The 19,858-nt window shown below is 36.3% G+C and overlaps 3 protein-coding genes and 1 long non-coding RNA gene across 8 annotated transcripts in view; 2 read left to right on the top strand and 2 right to left on the bottom strand.

Moving 5' to 3' along the window:
• Window positions 1-647, top strand: part of LOC111494848 — a 6,452-nt gene extending 5,805 nt beyond the window's left edge. The window contains exon 8 of the mRNA XM_023144842.1: window positions 107-647. Coding sequence (XP_023000610.1) covers window positions 107-241 — 135 coding nt within the window. The 3' untranslated portion in view covers window positions 242-647. The remainder of the gene's footprint in view (window positions 1-106) is intronic.
• A 46-nt stretch (window positions 648-693) lies between these two features.
• On the bottom strand, window positions 694-6,021 carry LOC111494844. 2 transcript variants are annotated; one of them, XM_023144837.1, is made up of 9 exons: window positions 5,711-6,021; window positions 4,768-5,337; window positions 2,841-4,544; window positions 2,470-2,777; window positions 2,115-2,384; window positions 1,955-2,035; window positions 1,511-1,622; window positions 1,177-1,243; window positions 694-1,041 (listed from the first exon to the last, which is right to left on the bottom strand). In XM_023144837.1, the coding sequence occupies exons 1-9, from the start codon at window positions 5,796-5,798 to the stop codon at window positions 945-947; spliced, it is 3,297 nt and encodes a 1,098-aa protein (XP_023000605.1). In that variant the 5' UTR covers window positions 5,799-6,021; the 3' UTR covers window positions 694-944. The 2 variants fall into 2 exon arrangements, with proteins under 2 accessions (XP_023000605.1, XP_023000604.1); XM_023144836.1 differs by having other exon boundaries at window positions 2,470-4,544.
• A 1,290-nt stretch (window positions 6,022-7,311) lies between these two features.
• LOC111494846 lies at window positions 7,312-12,299 on the bottom strand. Of its 2 annotated transcripts, XM_023144838.1 has the most exons (3): window positions 12,116-12,299; window positions 10,699-10,770; window positions 7,312-10,623 (listed from the first exon to the last, which is right to left on the bottom strand). In XM_023144838.1, exon 3 carries the CDS (start codon window positions 10,459-10,461, stop codon window positions 7,645-7,647), a length of 2,817 nt encoding a protein of 938 aa, XP_023000606.1. In that variant the 5' UTR covers window positions 10,462-10,623; window positions 10,699-10,770; window positions 12,116-12,299; the 3' UTR covers window positions 7,312-7,644. The 2 variants fall into 2 exon arrangements, with proteins under 2 accessions (XP_023000606.1, XP_023000607.1); XM_023144839.1 differs by lacking the exon at window positions 10,699-10,770.
• A 2,240-nt stretch (window positions 12,300-14,539) lies between these two features.
• On the top strand, window positions 14,540-19,533 carry LOC111494850. 3 transcript variants are annotated; one of them, XR_002720248.1, is made up of 6 exons: window positions 14,540-14,752; window positions 14,848-14,970; window positions 15,059-15,456; window positions 15,563-15,901; window positions 16,122-16,219; window positions 19,357-19,533. It is a non-coding gene; the product is annotated as an uncharacterized LOC111494850 (long non-coding RNA). The 3 variants fall into 3 exon arrangements; XR_002720247.1 differs by lacking the exon at window positions 19,357-19,533 and having other exon boundaries at window positions 14,540-14,700; window positions 16,122-16,378; XR_002720246.1 differs by lacking the exon at window positions 19,357-19,533 and having other exon boundaries at window positions 16,122-16,378.
• The last annotated feature ends 325 nt before the right edge of the window (window positions 19,534-19,858 follow it).

Here is a 19,858-nt window from a genome sequence, read left to right as displayed (position 1 = left end):
CCCCCCCCCCCCCCCCGGCTGCATTTGGACTTCCTTCTTTTCTGCATTGGAAAGTTAGAAACCTCAACTTTACATCTTATTGACAATCTTTTGGTCTTATTTGCAGCTGAAACTGAAGATCTTATATGCCATATTGCTGTCTGCAATCTTGGGGTTTGGTGCGGCTATGAGCCTGAACTCTGTATACATTCATTACTACATGTGGCGACTTCGAGTCGCACAAAACCCCAACCCAGTATGACCTAGTTCCGAAGATGATAAGCTCGTCTTCTGAATCTTCCTTTCCAAACTTCTACATTACCAGCAATATCCCAATGCAAGAAGAGCGAAATGCAGGTAGTTAGCAAGCAATGACCATCATCGTCGAAGATTCAAGTCAAGATTTAAGTATGAATGGACGAGCTCGAGCTGCAACGGATAACAATGAAAGAAGATTATGCTTGAACTTCAAAGACGAGTATCCCTTGCATGACCTATATATTTTGTATAGCAAATTGTGTTCAGGACACGACCTAAATTGCACATTTCTGCTGTGTTTCTTAGCAATTCTACGTTCACAAGACTTCAAACTTAAAAGGCCATAAGAGCATTGATTGTGCCGGCTTGTATATTTTTAGCAGAAGGCCCAATCTTGAGTGGTTTTTCAACTTTTATGAGCTAAATGAGAAAACACCAATCTTGTAGCAAAAAAAATTGATGATATAAATTTAATACATAAGAATTAAAAACATTGCCACATTAATGTCACATAAGTTATATAAGGTTATATTACATAGTTTATGACATACAAAAGTGTAATGCATGTCTCTTTCTCTAAGACCCTAAAATTTACATTAAAATAAATTTAAATTATAGAGCACATGAAAACTATAATTTATAATTTACACATTAGAACACATACCAGAAAGAGAACACCCCAACAGAAAATATATGATCAAGTAAAGTTAATGATGTTTAGAAACACGATGGAACTTATTGCCATCTTTCTTGAGCCATATTGTCGACCGAGTTCTCTTGACTTGATCTACGAAAAGACGATACCTGCACAGATTATTCAACAACATAAGAAACGAGTATCAAATATTATTTGGTCTTTAGGATGGCTGAAAAGAAATTTAAGAATTAGTAACAGCTTGTTCTTTTATGTGCAATTTACCAAATGATAGAAAACCCAACCTTTCAAACTCGAACTTTTGAGTTACGATCCCGTTAAGCAGAAGCTCGGAACCATACACTGCACCTCCTGCAAGCAAAAAGGTTAACTTTTCAAAAGGGGAAAAACCATCAAAGTGAGCGTAGCTCAATAATTAGCATGTACCCTTGATCAAGAAATTAGAGGTTCAAAACCTCCGATCTAAATCATAAGCTGACCTCGTCACTCGAAGAAAGTAAGAGGAGGAAAAAATAAATAAATATATAAATTAAAAAAAAAAATTAACTGTTGCTCACTGACGTATGCACTAGAGTCTTGATGCTATAAACCAAATGAGAAGGATATATCCGAACCAACCTTTTTCAAGAAAAGGCATACACATATCATAATCTTCTTCACATGACAAAACCAACAAATCATCTGGAATTTGATCATCCTTCAGCATAGACCTCCCCAGCCTCTCTACTGCCTGGCGAATGGCACATGAAGCACTTATTATACAACTACTTCTGGAAGAAATTTGGTTAAATGTTTTTTACGAAAACACTTTTAAAGCGTCTTTTATCTACTCGTAGAATTTCTCGTACCACTTTTGGTGATTGAAAAAAAATTGTAAAAACACTTTTTACCACTAAGTAAAATTTTACTCCTGGTTGAAAAACGCTTCTAATCATCGATAAGCACTTGCTAAACAAAAACCGTAAAAAAACACGTCTAATCATTTATAAGCACTTCAAATGATATGATAAACACGCTTTACGTTAGGTTGTCATACAAAATAAAAGTTCAGGCAAAACATACCTGGCCCTTCACTGCCTTGACCAAGCTCGAAATGACATCTTTCCCGGGTTTTGTATTTGGAGTAATCAACACTCGTCGACCCTGTGGAGATTACTATTTTAAACACTAGAGGGGTAATGGCCAAATACAGCACGTGGTGAAACATTGAAATTGAGATCACCTCTAGAAGAGGATGCTGACGAGCACTCGCCAGCGAACCTGGCATGCTAAATCCAAATTCCTTCTCCTTTTTGGCGTCTCGTAGGATGTAATTTTTTTCGTCGATGAAGCATCTTGCCTGTCCACAACTCTGAATCCATTGGTGTGTCACCACAAGCTTACCCAGAGCAATGGCTTCTAACATATTCCTTGTACGAATAAATTTATCGGCTATGAAATGTGTTGCTTCGGTCATGGACGATGCCACTTTAATCCCTAGGCGAGTCAACGTCTGAAAGAACATTGATAAGGATAATGAATTATAAGTTGAAAAAACCAGCTTGTGGAAAAGGTAAAGAGTATGAGTCTGAAACAACCTTCTTTTGTTGTTTGATTATGTCCTCATCGAGGTGCTGGCTATACAAGACTTGAACATCGTTCATATCTTTTCTCCTCCTCGATTCAGTTGATAAGGGTTCCGATACAAGCCCCGTGGCAGTTAAATCACGAAGTTCTTTCAAAAGACTTGGTTTGAAGGGGCTCTTTTTGCATGATTGTTTGTAATACTCGTTACCCATACAAACGGGTGATACGGCATTTATAGGCGTCCTACAATTATCAGGCGGAGTAGAACAAACTGTGTCGGATGGTTTACGTCTTTTACTAGGAGATTCATCTGACGTAGTCTTTACAACAGAAGAAACCATACATCCATCCTTAGCTGTTATATTTCCATCATTAGATTTTTCTGCACCTGCTCTTTCCAAGTTCTCATTTGAAGCCAGAGATGAAATAACACATAATGACGATCGTGTTTTCCTCGTGGAACAAGACCTCGGGCGCCTAATTACAGTTTGTCCAACTAACTCATCAGACAGACTTACCTGACCGGCTAACATATCACACGATCTTCGTTGTCCCATGGAGCTTGTTGCATCATTTTTAGTGCCTTCTTTCGACTTGGTTACAAGTATCTTAGAAACTGCCTCCCGAGATTTTGTTCTCTTTGCCTTCGGGCCCCCAGTGGCTCGATCAGGATTTCTTTTCTTGATTAATGGACCAACCTTTGTAACCGACCGCTCACATTCACCAGATTCAACTTTAGCCTTTTTCGATTGATTTACTGTCATTGAATGCCTAGTTCGACGTGCAACAGGTGAAACCTTAGCAACATTGCTCGGCACACTGCCTGTGTTTCCATCACCAATGATGCCATCAGCATCTGTCTTATTATTCCTCCTTGACATTTTTACAGTCTCATTTTCACACGCCTTCATGAAATTTCCAGAAAACTTCCGGTTTATTTTCTTGGACTGCCTCGGGACAACCCCAGAACTAGAAGCACGTCCCTTTTTCGAGGATTTCCTTGTGTTCGAGCTAGTGTTTGACCTTCTAGTAGGAGAGCCTCCAAAAGAATCCTTTGGACTATTTTCCAAATGTTGATTTGCTTCATTATTAACTAGCTTATTGATGCTCTCATCATTGAATAATGTTTCCAGTGCCTCAGCTGCCATCTGAGTATCGAAACCTACATCAGGGATTTCTTGCTGATTAGGCTCGATGTCGTCGTCTTCCGACTCTACCCTACAAGCATCACCATCATTCTGCTGATCCAGTTTATTGCATAGATTCTTTTTACATTTGACTTTGGCTTCTCGGGCTGTCTCGTTATTCTTGCTTCCTTTACTCAACTCTAGGCGTGAATCAGAACAAAATAACCTTGATTTCATGTTTGGGATACTTAAAGATCCTCCCCTATCACTGTTCGAGTCTGGTCTTCTTCCTTTCGATTTTCGAGGTTCAGTGAAGAACTCTTCCTTCCTTCTGCAGAAAATATCCCCACCTCCTTCATCTTCCCGATTATCGTCCCAATCAAAAACTCTTGATTCTCCAACTGTTCTCATACAGTTAACAATGTTGGCCAGATTATATTGCCCTTTAGGGCTAAGAACCGACTTTGTTTGCACGATAGCATCCAATTTACAGGTACCCCCTCCCTGATCAAACTCCAAAGAATTGTTTTTAAGAAACTTATCGACAAAATCAAGAGCATTATCTTGCATTAAATCCCCAGGTTCTTGAGAATCAACATAGCTTAAGCCTGCAAACTGATCACCATCGCATGCAGTCAACTCGTGTGTGTTCATGTTGCCAACATCACGACTTGAGTGAAGATCTCCGAAATCCCCCACAATGTCTTTCGTAAAAAGTTTTCTCACTGCTGAACTGCCAGCTCTGCACTTCACGTAACCTAATTCTCCAGCATTCTCACAGCACTGCTCGAGATCAGTCTGTTGATCAATGTGATTATCTTTTACGGATGATTTTTCTATATCCTTGTCAATCATAACAGAACATGACCCAAGATTTCTATTCTGCAAGGCAGAACTGCGGGCTGCTGAACCAGAAGAACGCAATGAAGCTGCACGTATTGAAGAAAGTCGTGTAGGCCCTGCAAAGAAGAACGTAAATAGACTTCTCTCGTAAGAAAATAAAGTATTTCTTTAAGTGTATTGCTTGAATGAAACAATCATCTTTTGCTGCACAGAAAACATCCCAACAGGCACTTTTATCATCTCAAAACAAACAAACCAAATTTCTTGTTGGAACTCTGTTCCTGTCGAAATATACAAAAAAGAGTTCTATCTAACACAAGACAATCAAAAGAATAATACCTGAATTACATTTTTTATCAGGCAACTTGTCCGGTACCGCCTTTAAATCCTTCCTCACATCATGTTCACTAAGAGGGCTCAATTGAACCTTATCCTTCTCCATGGATGGATAGAAACTTTGTGCTGATTCATCATCAGTTAGATCTTCGTTGACGTTAATTTCAGTTCCCTTTGATCCTTCGTCTTCATAGGAACCACCAGCCATTTCATCATCAAAATCATTCAATATTTGAGTGTCGAAGTCCATACACTCGATGCCATCGGGAATAGGATCATCAAGTTGCTGGGTTTCACCACAGACACTCAAAGTTTGAGTTTCACTCGCAACATTGAACACTTGAGTATCTCCAAGAGGATTCACTAACTGAGTTTCAAACTCATCATTTATAGGACTCATTAATTGAGTTTCAAACTCATCATTTAAAGGATTCATTAATTGAGTTTCAAACTCATCATTTAGAGGATTCACGACTTGAGTTTCTCCAGCAAAATTTACTATTTGAGTTTCAAAATCGTCATCATAAAAACGATCTGCTCCTGAGGAATATGAAGCCTTATCCGTTTCCTCACCTGTGTAACCCAAACCACAAGATAAATCAAAGTGAAGTTGTAATATGTCTAGTCACAAACAGCATAATCACTATGCATTACAGGAAACCAATTTGTATTTAATGAAGGACAAAACTCATCCCATACTTAAAATCAAGCCATGGAAATATGAAAATCCAATCATGAAGTCCCGTTTTCTCACCATTTCTTTACAATGATCTTCATTTTCTTGCAGAGATATTTGAAATCTTACTCAAAATCAAAAAACAAAAACTACTTCCAATTGTCAAAGCTTGGCTTAGATTATGAAAACATTCAAAACTCGATGTGTAAAACATCAATCAAAACAAATCTTTCACCAAAAGAAAATAATACAGAAATCAAAGCCATTTACCAGAACATGAGGGCGGTGAAAGATGGCCATCAAAGACTTCGGTGTCGGTACAATCAATGTCCTCGCGATCGCCTCCAAATGGAGCCATTTTCAATTCTTCTGCAGCAAATAGAAATCGCCGACGGAGCGAAGCCGGCTTAGTTTGCCGGCGCCGGTTTAGCTAATCGGAAGAGGGATTAAGGGGAAAAGGAATAGAATGGGAAAGAAATGGCGGGAAGAGGAAAGGGAGTGTGAGGGTTTTGGAGGGAAGAATAGAGTGAGAGTATTAAATCTGATCTCGGCGGCGGGCTTTCACCGAACAGAAGAAAGTTCCAAAATGAAAAAGGTAATTTTCCTTTTCTTTTTTAATTACAAAAATATACCGAAAGCTGTGGGTCGTGGGATTCATCGGTCCTAGTCAGCGACCCGTTACTCTTCCCTATACTATAGAGGTAGTCGACAGCTGTCTATTTTTTTTTGTTTAAAAAATTAAATTTATTTCCGTTTTTTAATATCTTTTAAAATTTTTATTTATTCATCTCAATTCCTCAATAAAAATATCCGTATTTATGTTATATTTAAGGTCGCTTATTAATATTGATAAAATATATAAATATTATTGTAAAAAATATATATACTATAAGATATAAAGACTAATATAAACATATAGAAATAGATATAAAAGTATAATAATTAAATAAAAGATAATTTACAATATTTTAGAAACATTACTTTTTTATCAACATAATATGATTTCTCTGAATATAAAAAAAAAATGATAAATAAAGACAGTTTAATTCAATTTTAAATTAAAAAATAATTAGATATAAATTTAGGGAAGAAAAATGTAATAGCCAAATCTACCACCAGCAAATATGGTATGTTTATATATAGTCATCAACTTCACGATTTTAAAATGCATATACTAGATAGAAGTTTACACGCCCTTATGAGGAATGTTTAGTCTTTTTTCCAAATCCACCCCTAGAGTCCTTGAAATGTTTCGTCCTTTCCAACCGATGAGAGATCTCACAATCTACCCGTCCTTGATTTATGGGGAATGTTTTCATTCTCCTCTCCAACCTATGTGAGATCTCACAATTCACCCCCTTGAGGGCCAACGTCCTTGCTTTATGAGGAATGTTTCGTTCTTCTTTCCGATCGATGTGAGATCTCACACAATCCACCCCCTTGGGTTTCAACGTTCTTACTAGCATACCGTCCGATGTCTAGCTCTGATACCATTTGCAACAGCCTAAGCCCACCGCTAAAAAATATTGTCCATAGTTTTAAAACGTGTTTACTAAGGAGGGGGTTCCACACTCTTGTGAGGAATGTTTCGTTCCCCTCCCAAGCCCTCCCTTGGGAGACAAATGTCCTCGCAGGCACACCACTCGATGTCTAGCTTGATACCATTTGTAACAGTATAAGCCCTCCACTAGTAGATATTATCAGTTTTGGTCCATTACGTATCGTCAACCTCACAATTTTAAAACGTGTCTATTAAGAAGAGGTTTCCACTATTACGAGAAATATTTCGCTCCCCTTTCACATCAGCGTGGGATCTCACCCAAAAGACAAAAAAAAAAAAAACAAAAAAAGACAGACCATTTCATCTCATGGATGAAGAAATTCATCTTTTCCTTACAAAAATGAGTCTAGCTAGCTACATACACCAAAATCAAGGGTAATTCTCAACAATAAAATGAAAAATTTTGCACAAACCCAATATTACGAGCTTTCTCCCAAAGCCAGACAGCTCAAGATAAGATCCAGGCACGTCCTTTGAAGTGAAACATAAGAAACATGGTGTTTCCAGTGTGAATACTCCTCAGACCTCATCTACATGAGCTTCGGTTTGCCAAGGCTTCACCGAAAACGGTTTGGTTTTCGGCACGATGGCTCAGTTGGGGTTATTAGGAATTGTGGCCTACAGCGTTTTAGCCGAAACCGAGTCAAGAAAAAAAATATACCGGTAAAGCAGCGGGATCAAGTTCCAAGCAACCTCTCAAGCTACCACCCCGCTCATCTGTCAACCGAAAAGCAGGAATCTGATGGGAGAATCGTAGAAGCTCGGCCTGGGTGATTACCATAGTGAGCATTGAGCCATCGTTTTTGGCTCGAGCCTTGAAGACCGAGTTATAACCATCCACACGTTCCAAGACCATAACTTCCTTTTGCAAATCGTCCTCGTCAATGACTTCTGCTATATCATATACACGTTTATCCAAATCTGAACATCTGAATTCTGGAGTCCAGTTCTTATACAATGCCCAAACTTCACCATTTCTAGGAGAGATGGAAATCTCATTCTTTGAAGAAGAATTAGTTTTAACCAGATGTGAAAAGGAGCCAGTGGAATTGCAGCAGTGCATGCTAGTCCTCCTCTGAGGTCTAAATTTCCCACAAGAAATCAGCATATCTTTGTCGTCCCATTCGATAGCGTCACTTGGCAGTGCAGAGGGCTCGAGCCACATCAACTTCACTTCGAACTTCGGTTCCCGGGTTATCTTCCTGATCAGACCATAATATCTAGGCAAAGCATCCTCGTCGCTGTACAGTGCCCAGACTTGATTAATCTTAAACTTGTCAAAAGATTTGTCGACGTCGAAGTTGTGAAATTCAGGATCTGGAATTTCGTAAGCCTCACCCGACGAGGCTACATGTGCGCAATCATCATTGCTCTCAGATGAGAGATCACTCTTAACATCAGCAGTAGCCTCCCTGCATTTAGGCCGCCTCGTGGGCTTCAATGTGTCGTGACCAGTATCGCCAGCCATCTCTTTCAAATGCTCGGGGATGGCGATCTCTGGAATATTGGGGGGAAGAGCAGCTGGATCGAGTTCGAAAGAACCTTTTGGAACATCCTCTCGTTCGTCACCTGTGAGTGGAAACGAAGGTATCCTGTGCGAAAATCTGAACAATTCATCTGCAGGGATTCGAAATGATTTTCCTTCTTGATCGACCATTTGACCAAAGAGACTCGAAAACCCCTTCACTTTAGCTAAGAGTGCAACGTCAATACCAGCTTCTTCGGTATATTCCGATAATGTCTCGACAAACTCATATTCGGCTTTGCTATTGGAATCACATTGACTATTCTTATCCCAGTTCTTGAAGAGAGCCCAAGTTTCCCCTCTTCTTGGAAAAATCTTGAAACTGTCTTTACGGCCGCCTTTGTCCCAAGAAACAGCATGAGAAAACATCGAACCACAATCTGTCATGGTTTCAGTTGCTCCAAATACAAAATCACCGCAGGAAATTGGCATTTTCTTATCAGTTGCTTCTGGCTCTAGCCAAGTGACTTGAATCTTGAATTCTGAAGGAAATGCTCTATCGATCCGAGCATAAAATCGAGGCATGGTATCAATATCACGATACATAGCCCAGATCTGCCCGGGAGAAAAACAGTCCCGATTACGCAGTTTATCAAAATCATTGAAATCAGGATCATGACGTTCGAGCAATTTAGGCTCGGGATCACCAGCTGACTTCATTCTTCTCTGAGGAACATTCTTATCTGCTGTTTCTTTTTCGCTCGCCTTCTTACTTCTCGTGCTTCTCCGTGATGAACTCCCTTCAGTGCGACTATTTTCTGGCTCATTTGTTTCCCTCTGATCATTATCCACATCAACAGACCTATCATCCACATATACTTCTTCAATGTCGTCATCCGAAGTGTCGGATGGTACTCTTCTGCTTGATTTTTTTGGTGTGATCTCAAAGTCGTCGTCGTCGTCACTTATATTCTCACTGTAAGAAATCTTTTGCTTGTGTCGACTTGATCTTCGTGGACGATGCTCACCAGTGCGTCCAACATCCTTTCTGCTAACTTCATCAGTAATGACGTTCTCTTCAGACTCGGAGCTACTTCCAGTATCACAGCTGTCACTGGATTCGGAACTCTGCTTCCTTTTTTTCTTAGTATTGAACTTTCCCACAGCACCACCTGAAGTTTTGCGTGTCCTCTGAAAAGATTCTGCTCTATACTTCTCAGACCGAGAGTTTCTGGGGCGTCCCGTCTCCGCCCTGTGACTGAAGAAATTCTTCTTCTGGAAAAATGATGACTGGTTGAAGTTATACGTGGGTTGAGAGTGAGATCCTTGAAGTTCCATATCATATGCAACAAAGGGATTCTTGCAATTCTGACAGCAAAGTGATCTATTAACCACTTCTTTATAGTAGTGATACCTCACTGAACAAAATGGACAGACAGTCCAAAAAGTAGCATGATTATGACCGAACCCCGAGTGTCCATGCTGTTGAGGGGGCTGATGTTGAGGAATGAATCTTGTAAAGTTGTTTCTGAAGTTAGCTTGAACCCCAACATCAAAGGTTGAAGCAGCTTTGTGTGGAGCTCGATGCGATACTGTCAGTTTTCGTCTCATATCATGCAATTGACGTTTCTCTTGGTCCAACAAAATTCTCTGAGCTTCACCAACCAACTTGAAAGCAGCTTCAGCACCCATAAATTTGTTTTTGTCGGGATGAAGTAGAAGAGCATACTTCCGGTACTGCTTCCTAATTGTCGCCTCATTTGCCGTTTGCTCGATCTGAAGAATACCGTACCAATCCATCTCATTCCCAGACAGTTTCTTCTCTGCCGCACAATGCACATCACAAACCATAAGCATTTGTGAAATGTTCTCCCCATCAGGATTTAGCTGTTGAGCCCGGAGAGCTAACTTACGAGCCCCGATGAAATCTTTGATTTCCATCTTCTTCTCAGCAATCTCCATTGCTCTAACGGCTTCATCTTTGTTGCAACTCATAACTCGTATAACGATTGGCCTCACTCAGATGACTCGAATACAGGATATGTAACGCAAATCAACTTTTACATAACAGCACAATGCTTGAATTATTCTCCGTGCAAAGTTACCGAGGCTTCCAAACCATGCCCAAAGCACAACAGATTCAAATCAAGATCATTGCTACAATTTCACACGAGTTAAACCAATTAATAAATTTTAAACACATGGAAAATCAGACAGATAAAGAGATAATACCTAGTGGAGAGCTGTTCAAATCTTTATAAGCATGCAAATCAATTTGAGGGACAAATTATTCCGAGTATTCACCTAATCAAACAATGGAAATGCAAAATGATTAAGAATTACATGAGGGCAACAAAACGGAAGCCACAAATGACCTCATATCATAAAGACATTAAAAATGGGAAATATGAAGCAAAGGGGATTCTCCCCGTCCCGATAATCGTCCTAAACATAGGTCTCTAAACAATTCCCATGGGAAAAATTGAACTCCATCAAAATTCTAATCGACTTCCGACTCTCCATCAACTTGTATTAAGCTAATTTCGATGGAGTTCACATCGGTTGGGAAGGAGAACAAAACACCCTTTATAAAGGTGAGTAAACCTCTCCTTAACAGACGCATTTTAAAAACTTTGAGGGTAAGCCCAAAAGGAAAAGTCCAAAGAGAACAATATCTGCTAGCGGTGGGCTTGGGCTGTTACAGAAACTATGATAATGTTACAAAACGGAGGGGGATTTGAACCTTCAACCTTTAAGTTGTACTCTATTGGTCATGTGAAGAGATGGGTACAAATATAAAACTCCTTCTGTTTCGAGAATCGCTACTCAATAGTGATGTGACTAGATGTATGCATGTTTATCAAACTATCAAGAGGTTTGATCCTCTCCCAAACTATGCAACTAATTCTTGTCTAACTCACTCTTCCCATTGCCACCAAATTACAAAAGACCATGCCCAACTCTTAAAATCTTAGAATTATAAGCGATACACGATAAACAAATGTAGTTGGGTTGGACAGTTGTCTCGTAAAATACGAACAACGCGATGTGCGAACACAAACAACTAATGTTGTTATCAACGAAACTTTATATCCTAGTTAGGTAGCCACCATAGGATTCAAAAAAATTAACAAAAATTAAAAAGTACTATAAAATAAAATGCAGATTGTAGGAAGAGGTGCTGCCCATCATCAAGACCTTGACATTGAGTAAATAAACCCATTCACTTCCGCAATCTGTTCTACAAAAACAACCATTACTCCATAAGAGTAAAACAGGAATGCTTGGAAACAACATTAAAGCTCGGAGCTCTTGATATGGTGACAAATGTAATAAACATTTTCACGCCTCAATCGCAAAATCCGTCAAAAGGATCAAACTCCATTTCGGCTACCAAACTCTCATCACAACCGACGCAGTAAAACCCTAACTCAACCAGAATTAGGTAAAACCCGCATTTAAAAAACAAATAAACTTAAAAAACGCCATTGAATCCATTTCAGTTAAAAAGTACAAATCCAAAACAGAACATAACCTCCAAATCTGCAGAAATTTGAAGACGACGATTCGATGAGGAGATTCAAATCCCCCAAACATTTTCATATATAGAAATTTCAAGGAAGAAGAATAAAATAAAATGGGTGCTTACTGGTGCTTATTGACGGCTGAAAAGCAACAAAAACACAGAGTTGAGAGTTCACGGTCGCAATGTTTGAGCATCGGAAGAAAATCAGAGCGATTTGTGGTGAATGAATGGATTTCTTTCGTGAATTTTGAAAATGGTGGAGTGAGGGAGGTTGGTTGAGATTCGATACAAAAATATACTGTAATAATTCTATCACCTGCTATTCTAATTTAATTTAGTCATTTAATTTAATTTAATTTAATTTAATTTTGTTTCTAATAACTTTTTTTAATTGCTTAAAATCCAATTTTATATTTCATTAAATTAAATTAAATTAAGTTTAATTTTGTTTCTAATAATTTTTTTAATGGCTTCCAATCCAATTTTATATTTCATTAATTACTCTATCATAAAAAAAATTTGAATCAATACGCCTTAGTTAATAATCTACTAAATTTATAAGCGTTTAAATATTTTTTTAAATAATTTTATAATTTAATCCTTAAATAAAATAATGTTAATTTAATAATTTTAAAATGTTTTAGTTATGTTTTTATTATTAATATTAAAATAAAGTGTATTTATAAAATTTTCACCGTGTAATTCAATTAATTAAAATATAATCCCTTCATTCAATTAATTAAAATATAATCCCTTCACCTAGTATATTAAGTTAAAAGTATTTTCTTTTCAAAAATTAAACTAATTTCGAGCATAATAATTAAGGCATTAGGGTGGGTGGATATGGAATATCAGGTTATTAAAAAAAAAAAAATCTATGTTATTATTCTTAGAAAAAAAAATCATTTAAAAATAATAATATATACTTTTGACTTTTTATACATTATTATTTATTGATCAAATCATTTTAATATAAAACTAATTATGTCTAGATGCCGAGAACAAGATTTAATAATATGAATTTCAAATATAAGAAAAATTGATTTTTTTGTTCCGATTAATAAGTTAATAATTGAATCAATAATAATGATTAATGCGAAAGCAAAATAACTCCAATGATATAAAATAAAAATATTCAAATTAGCAAAAAAAAAAAAAAAAAAATTAATCTAGATGTCAAAATTATTAGTTATTACAAAAATCACATAAATGGTGAAAACAATTTCTAAAACAAAAACGACAAGTCTAATCCAAATGGTAATTTATAAAGTTTTACCTCAAATTTAGAAGGTCTCTTTCGAAAATATATTTATATTAAGAGAGGCGGAGACATGTAGGTGAATTAAGAGGGGAGGGAGATAAAGGAATATAATCTCCATCTTCGACCTCATTTATTGAAGGGAGAAATTTCTCTCCATTTACGTCTAAATGTGAAATCTCTGTCAGTTTGGAGCGTGTTACATGGACATTGACAAAACTATCCAAAACTAGGTTAAATTACAATTTTGATATTCGTTTAGTTTCTATGATTTAAAACGTTAAGTTATAAATTTGAATCTATTATTCAATAAAATTTCATAATAAAATGAACTAGAATAGTTTTATTGACCTATAAAAACCAATTCTTACCTTTAAAAATTCAAAAATTAAATTTGTATTATTATTTTTTTTCAAATTGTAGTGATCAAATTTTCAATTATTCACGTATTCCTAACAATTATATGATAATCAAAATAAATTTTAAATTAGTCCATAATATTATGAAAATTTTATCTGACTAAATTAATAAAAATACCTTCAATTTTTGCACTAAAAAATTATCAAACTTTCAAAAGTTTCAATAATATTTCAACTTTAACAACCCGCACCAACAACATTAAGTTTTCAAAACTTTAATAAAACTTTCAACGATACCATTAAACTTTGAAAAGTTTTAATAATACTCTTAATTTTAAGAGAAAAATCTAACAAATATCATTAAATTTTTATAAAATTAAAAAAAAATATATCTTTTAAAAATAACAAAATGTCGAGTACAATAAAAAATTTCAATAATAACTTTAAACTATTTTAAAAACTTCAAAAGCATTTTATTCAAAAATATATGTTTAAAAAATAAGATTTAAGAAATTTGAGATTTTCACCACTATTTTTAAAACAAATATATTTTTTTATTTTAAAATAAAATTGAAAGATCTTTTCACACCAAACCAATAACGATGTATCCGTGATAAAAATTTGAATTTTTAAGGCCCAAACGAGAAAAATAGAAAATTTAGGGGTATTTTTATTAATTTAGTCCATTTATTATTATTATTATTTAAAATTGGATATCTATGGTTTTTCATCTATCATTTTTGCAAAATAATTTTTAACAAATCAAAATGTTATAATTATAAAATGTTATAATTATATAATTTCGTGGTCTAATTTCTAAAATGTTATAATTAATAATTAATTAAATTTTTTTCTTTCTGGAATTATAAACTAAAATGTTATAATTATAAACCAATATTTTATTATACCGAATGGCCAGCATTCTCGCGCGTTAAACTCTAATCACATCTTTTCGTTCTTCATTTCTCCCTGCATCCGAATAACGATTTATGAAGCTTTTCATTCGTCGTCTTCCATCGCTTCGGTGTATCTGCACAAATCGTGGACCTCTCCATTTTGAATCTCGGCAAAGCGAAGAGAAGTAGTGTGGAGTGAGTATAACATTTCTGTAAGTTCCGTTGGCGGCTGAAATTTCTCGATAACGTATTTGCAGCAGTATTTTTCGTCAATCTGTAAATTTCTCTGTTGTATTCTGTTAATTGTTCCAATCATTGACAGCGATAGTTTCGATATTCCAGATTCTGCTTTTGTAGACTCTTGACAGTGGAAGGAAGAAGGCGATCGAGTAATTGGCTATTACGCGCGCCGCTGTATAGAAGATGATCGAGATTCTGTACGAAGCAAACCAACAGTTTCGAGGCGTATGTAGCTGAAAATTCGAAAAAACAATCACCATTAGAGGTTGCTGCATCTATTCAATTTCTGACTAGTTGAAATTTAATTTGGCAGTATATCTAAGCTGGAGTTTTACGAGATTGAGGTTTCTGCGGGAATATGTTGTGCTTAACGAATCGGCTGTATGCTCATTCTTCACTGATCGCAGTTTAGGTTCTTGATTCCTTAGATAACCAGATTGAGCTCAATTTTCTTTTACATTTAAGTGTTTCTATTTTACAGTTTATGCTGCTGGATCATCTAAAAAGCTCATTCTCGATTGAAGTGTTTTAGAAACATCATTTTCTTCCAAGGTTTACGTCAGATAATTTCCGTTTTGTTTTCCGCCAATACTGCCTAAGTTTAATCAGGGAGGAAACATCTGCTCAAACACGGTCAGTTTTGGAATACATTATTGGAGACTTCATGAACTACTAGGATTCGGTTCGTCATGTAATCTTACAAGTGACTCAGTAAAGTTTTCTGATCTTTATTCAGCCTATCCGCTAATTTCTCTGTTGTACCTGGCTGATTTTCTGGTTATCACTAACACTACTTTTGATATGCTGTATCGAATAGTGATTTCGTACACTTCGTACCGTGGAATAAAATAGAGGATTGAGTAACCAGTAACTCAAGGCGTTGATATATGGCAGATGATCAAGATTCTGCTCGAAGCAAGTGAGTAGAACTCACTTAATGTGTGAAGAAGGAACTCTCAGTTTGGTCCGAGGCGTATGTATCTAAACCTCGAAAAAGTAATCTCCCAAAGAGACTGCTGCATCTAATCAATCTCTGACTAGTTGAACTTTTGGTTTTGCATTATATCTACGCTGGATTTCGAACGGGATTGAGGTTTCTGCGAGATTATCTCGTGCTTCTCGAGCTGACAGTAAGCTCATTCTTCACTGATTGCAGGTTAGGATTTTGGATCCCTAGAATGACCAGATCGTGCTTAAAGTTCATTTACTTTTAACATTTTCTATTTCATAATTTCTCCTGTTGGATCATCTAAGAGCTCACATTCGATTGAAGTAGGTTGCAATTATTAATTTCTTCAATTGACTTCTCAACAACACTCCTCAAGTTTATGAAGCATAATTCCCTGTTTGAATTCCGCTAATACTGCTTTTACCAGGGAGGAACACCTACTCAAATTTGGTCAGTTTTGGTCCTCGTATTGCACTTTGTTGGAGGAGACTTTATGAGCTAAGATATTCTGGCATAAGGCGTCAGGTACTTCTACAACTCTATCTTCTCATTACCGGACATAAATATTTTTGTTAAGCAGGAAAATGCGCTAGCGCTAGAATTATTTTGATATTTTCAGAACAATCTAGATCTCGTTATACGTTTCTATTTTGAGAATCCAACATCCATGCATCCATTCTTTTTTATTTGACTCGGTGGAGGTCACACGTTTTATGCTAGGTGTGAATCCATACACACCATCTATAATTAATTAATCTTAATTTTAATGATTAGATAAACGAACCTACTTAATTAAACACTAGTTTTATGTATTATATATCTAGAATTTAAATAATTCGTAGAGCAGAACAGAATGACCTTTTGTCTTTAGATCTGTGTATTTAATAGATGTAATGTTATGAGTGAAACTAAGACTCCATGGTTATTCACATTGGGTGGTTTTGCTAGTCTATCTAGAAGTAAATAAAAATATGTTGAGTTGACTCTCTAAGATAAATCGAAAGAACTTTACCAAAATCTTAAGATTTAATGAGGACTATTGCCAAAAACATATCTTAAACAGAATCAAGTAGTTGAAAAGTCTAATAACGTTTAGAAAGATATGTACCTCTATGAGATCAAATCTCTATACCCGAAAAAATGTCAAGCTTCCAAGATCTTTAAACTTGAGCGGCCTATTTTAAAAAACTTCCAATGATTAGGACCACTCGCATCAATTCAGTAATTAAAATATCAATGGCGTAGACTAGTTATACTTTTTGAGAGAAAGATCCTAAGCACCTTGGTGACAAAGGAATGTTAGGTTCACAAATTGTTGAAAACCAGGAACAAAAGTAGCACCAAAGATAACCCTTAGTTATTTTAAATTCTTTTTCTTCTAGTAAGATAGTGATTCAATTATCGACTTTTGAATTAGTAATTAAGAGTAATTGGAACTCTAATGTGCCTAGACTGAAAATCATATATTGATGTAAGAACCATAAAAATCAATAGTTTACATCATGGTCTGCCTACTGACCAATAAAAGCCAAGAAAAAATGGGATTAGAGAGAAATGAGTTTGATTAACGTTCTTAGAGTCTAATATTCTAGATGTTTCTCATAACCAAATACAATAGTCAAGTGATTGTCCTATAAAAGCTCATTTGGACGGATTCCCTCATGACTAGTGGAAAACTTGGGAATAGATCCACATAACCTCCTAACAAAAGATCACCGTTGAGGAATATGTTATTTGCATCAAGTTGCTCAAAATGCCAAAAAAATCTTACAGAAATCCTAACGTTCTTGTTGAGTATATTTTAATTCTTACTGAGTTTTATAAGAACTACATAAAGCATTCCATCTGATAGCGATCTTCTTCAACTTTCTTCCCTCCATACAATGTACTTACTACAATAAATTCTCACTGAGTTCGACAAAATTAAAATCCTAAACATATCATCCCTATGTTTGGAATTTTGTTCGGTACCCTCTGAAAATGCAAATGCAAACTCAACTTTTGTTTGGCATTTCCAATGAATCCTCACCTAACATTTTATCAGTATCAATTTGGTAATACTTCTGTGCATCTATTTCCTTGATCTTCCCATGTCCCTTTGTTCACTCTAAAGAAGCCCTTTCAAAACAAATTAGGTCAATTGTTTTCTTCCGGAGCAAAAAATCCCTCCACATTATCTGCTGATTCGGCTCAACAAGTTTGAGAAATGGGATTAATCATTGGAATTCGAGTAATTAGAACAGAGAGAGCGTAGTAATTAGGGTGATGAGTGAAATTTATAGTTTGGTAAAATTGAGTTGTGATCAATTAGGCTGGACTTTAGGATCTGAATCATCGTAAATTAAGGAGAACCTATATCACGGGTTATAGAGGAATCGTCAGCTACCAAACAAGCTGCAGCATAAAAGTTCAATCTTTTGTCCCATCCCCAAACATTACACCCTGTATTCCCTCCACAACATCCACTTACTACCCGCCACGTGGAATTTGGCCTACCTGGCTCCTCCATTCTTCCATTTCAAAGGTCCCACGTCATAATTTCAAACAAATGTCCCCTAAAACCATCATCCTCTCCAGTCTCGGCAGATCAGTAAAGGCAAGGGTTAAAAATAATTTAAAAATCAAGACAATAAAAAAAAACTAAAATAATATATACCCCCCCATCCCCCTCGATATTACAAATATATTACACTACCACGCCCTCGAGTTAGAGGAGAGAGCACTGATTTCATCATCATTTGAATGGCCTGCTTTTGGTATTGTTCAGCACTCATTACGGCTTTCATGGCCACACCTTTGCTTGCTTTACCATTTTTGACCTCCACCACTACCAGTTCCCCTTTCCAAGAACTCTCCCCTGAAATTGCTCCATTGCTGCCTTCGACAGGCGATCAGATTCCTTCTGCAACTGGTTCCATTCCCACCATTCCCTCAAACCCCAGCCCTCCAAATCCAGACGAGTTCGAAGCGCCTGCTCCTGATCCCTCTGCCCTTTCCCCATTCGGCCTGCCAGCTTCCTTCGCAGCGCCTAAACCCCCCCTGCCTTGCTCTTCAAGTGCGCTTCTTCTTCTATCAGCCTTATTAGCAGCACTACATGCCATATCTCTGCTCTTACATTGAGCCCAAAAAATGTCTGGAATCCCACTTTGTCCTTGATTCATAAAATCCCCCATGTTCCCCTCCCTTTTTTTTTTTTTTTTGGTTAATTTCGTTTTTTTTAGTACCTTTAGTTAAGCTTCTTTCAGTTGGAAAATTCAGATCATTTGTACTACAATATAACGCATAGTGTTTCAGTCTTCAATTTTAGATGGGCTGCTTGATTCCTGCAAGTATTTTTAGGTACTAAGCCCTTGCATTTTACCTGCATCATCTGCAAGGTTTGATAGAGATAGATGTCCACGTTTGAATTTCCCGTCATATCTAATTTCCTTTTCATACAACATCTGCATTAATTCTAAAAATTAAAAGGAGAAGAACAACTGTAGAAGAATCTAAGATAAATAATAGGTAAATCTCGTGTCTTCAGTTCTCTTAGCTGAGTGAGCCTTAAGATTTTGTTAGTGTGAGTAGGAGGGTAATTTTGGTGGCACATGGGGGGTATGAATATGATTCCATGTGCATGTGATGCAACACTAACTGTGAATATGTTTGTTGGGTCTCAGTTCAAAAATTGAGCCACATGTCTACCAATCAAGATGTTTTCTGAATTGTGGCGTTTAGGTAAGCCTTCCTTGTCTGGTTTCTCTTGTCATAATCAGTCTTTTATTCATAATATACTATTATACATTTTATTTGACACACACACACACACACACATTTTATGAGAAGGCATTCAGGTATTTGGGTTGAGTTTAGGTTAGGTGGGTGAAAAACAAGGGAGTAGTTAAAATGGCCACGCCATTTTTGCCTTTCACTTATTGTCAAAAACTGCAAGGGGTATTAAATAGAATAGGTTTTCTCACGTGAGAGAAGGAACAGAGGAGAGTTAATTAATTAACATTCCGCGCCACTAAATTGAATTAAGGGTCTGTTGTTTATGATAGATTCGAATTAAAAGAAATTGGCACTGGTATTTAGTTGATCGTTTTTAAAGTTTTCTATATATATATAAAAAAAAAAAAAAAAAAAAAAAAAAAAAAAAAAAAAAAAAAAAAAAAAAAAAAA

Source organism: Cucurbita maxima, unplaced genomic scaffold (genome assembly GCF_002738345.1).
Source record: "Cucurbita maxima cultivar Rimu unplaced genomic scaffold, Cmax_1.0 Cma_Scf00020, whole genome shotgun sequence".
NCBI classification, from domain to species: domain Eukaryota; kingdom Viridiplantae; phylum Streptophyta; class Magnoliopsida; order Cucurbitales; family Cucurbitaceae; genus Cucurbita; species Cucurbita maxima.
Note: the sequence above shows the minus strand (reverse complement) of the source record. Positions and strands in the feature narration are given on the sequence as shown.

Bases quoted from the DNA above. Each gene is read 5' to 3' on its own strand.
- LOC111494846 (XM_023144838.1), bottom strand. From the start codon at position 10,461: ATGAGTTGCAACAAAGATGAAGCCGTTAGAGCAATGGAGATTGCTGAG.
- LOC111494844 (XM_023144836.1), bottom strand. From the start codon at position 5,798: ATGGCTCCATTTGGAGGCGATCGCGAGGACATTGATTGTACCGACACC. The intron at 1,623-1,954 runs GTATGTTTTGCC...GCCATTCGCCAG, and splicing joins TCAAGGCAGTGAAGGGCCAG to GCAGTAGAGAGGCTGGGGAG. The intron at 1,244-1,510 runs GTTGGTTCGGAT...TTTTGCTTGCAG, and splicing joins TATGCCTTTTCTTGAAAAAG to GAGGTGCAGTGTATGGTTCC.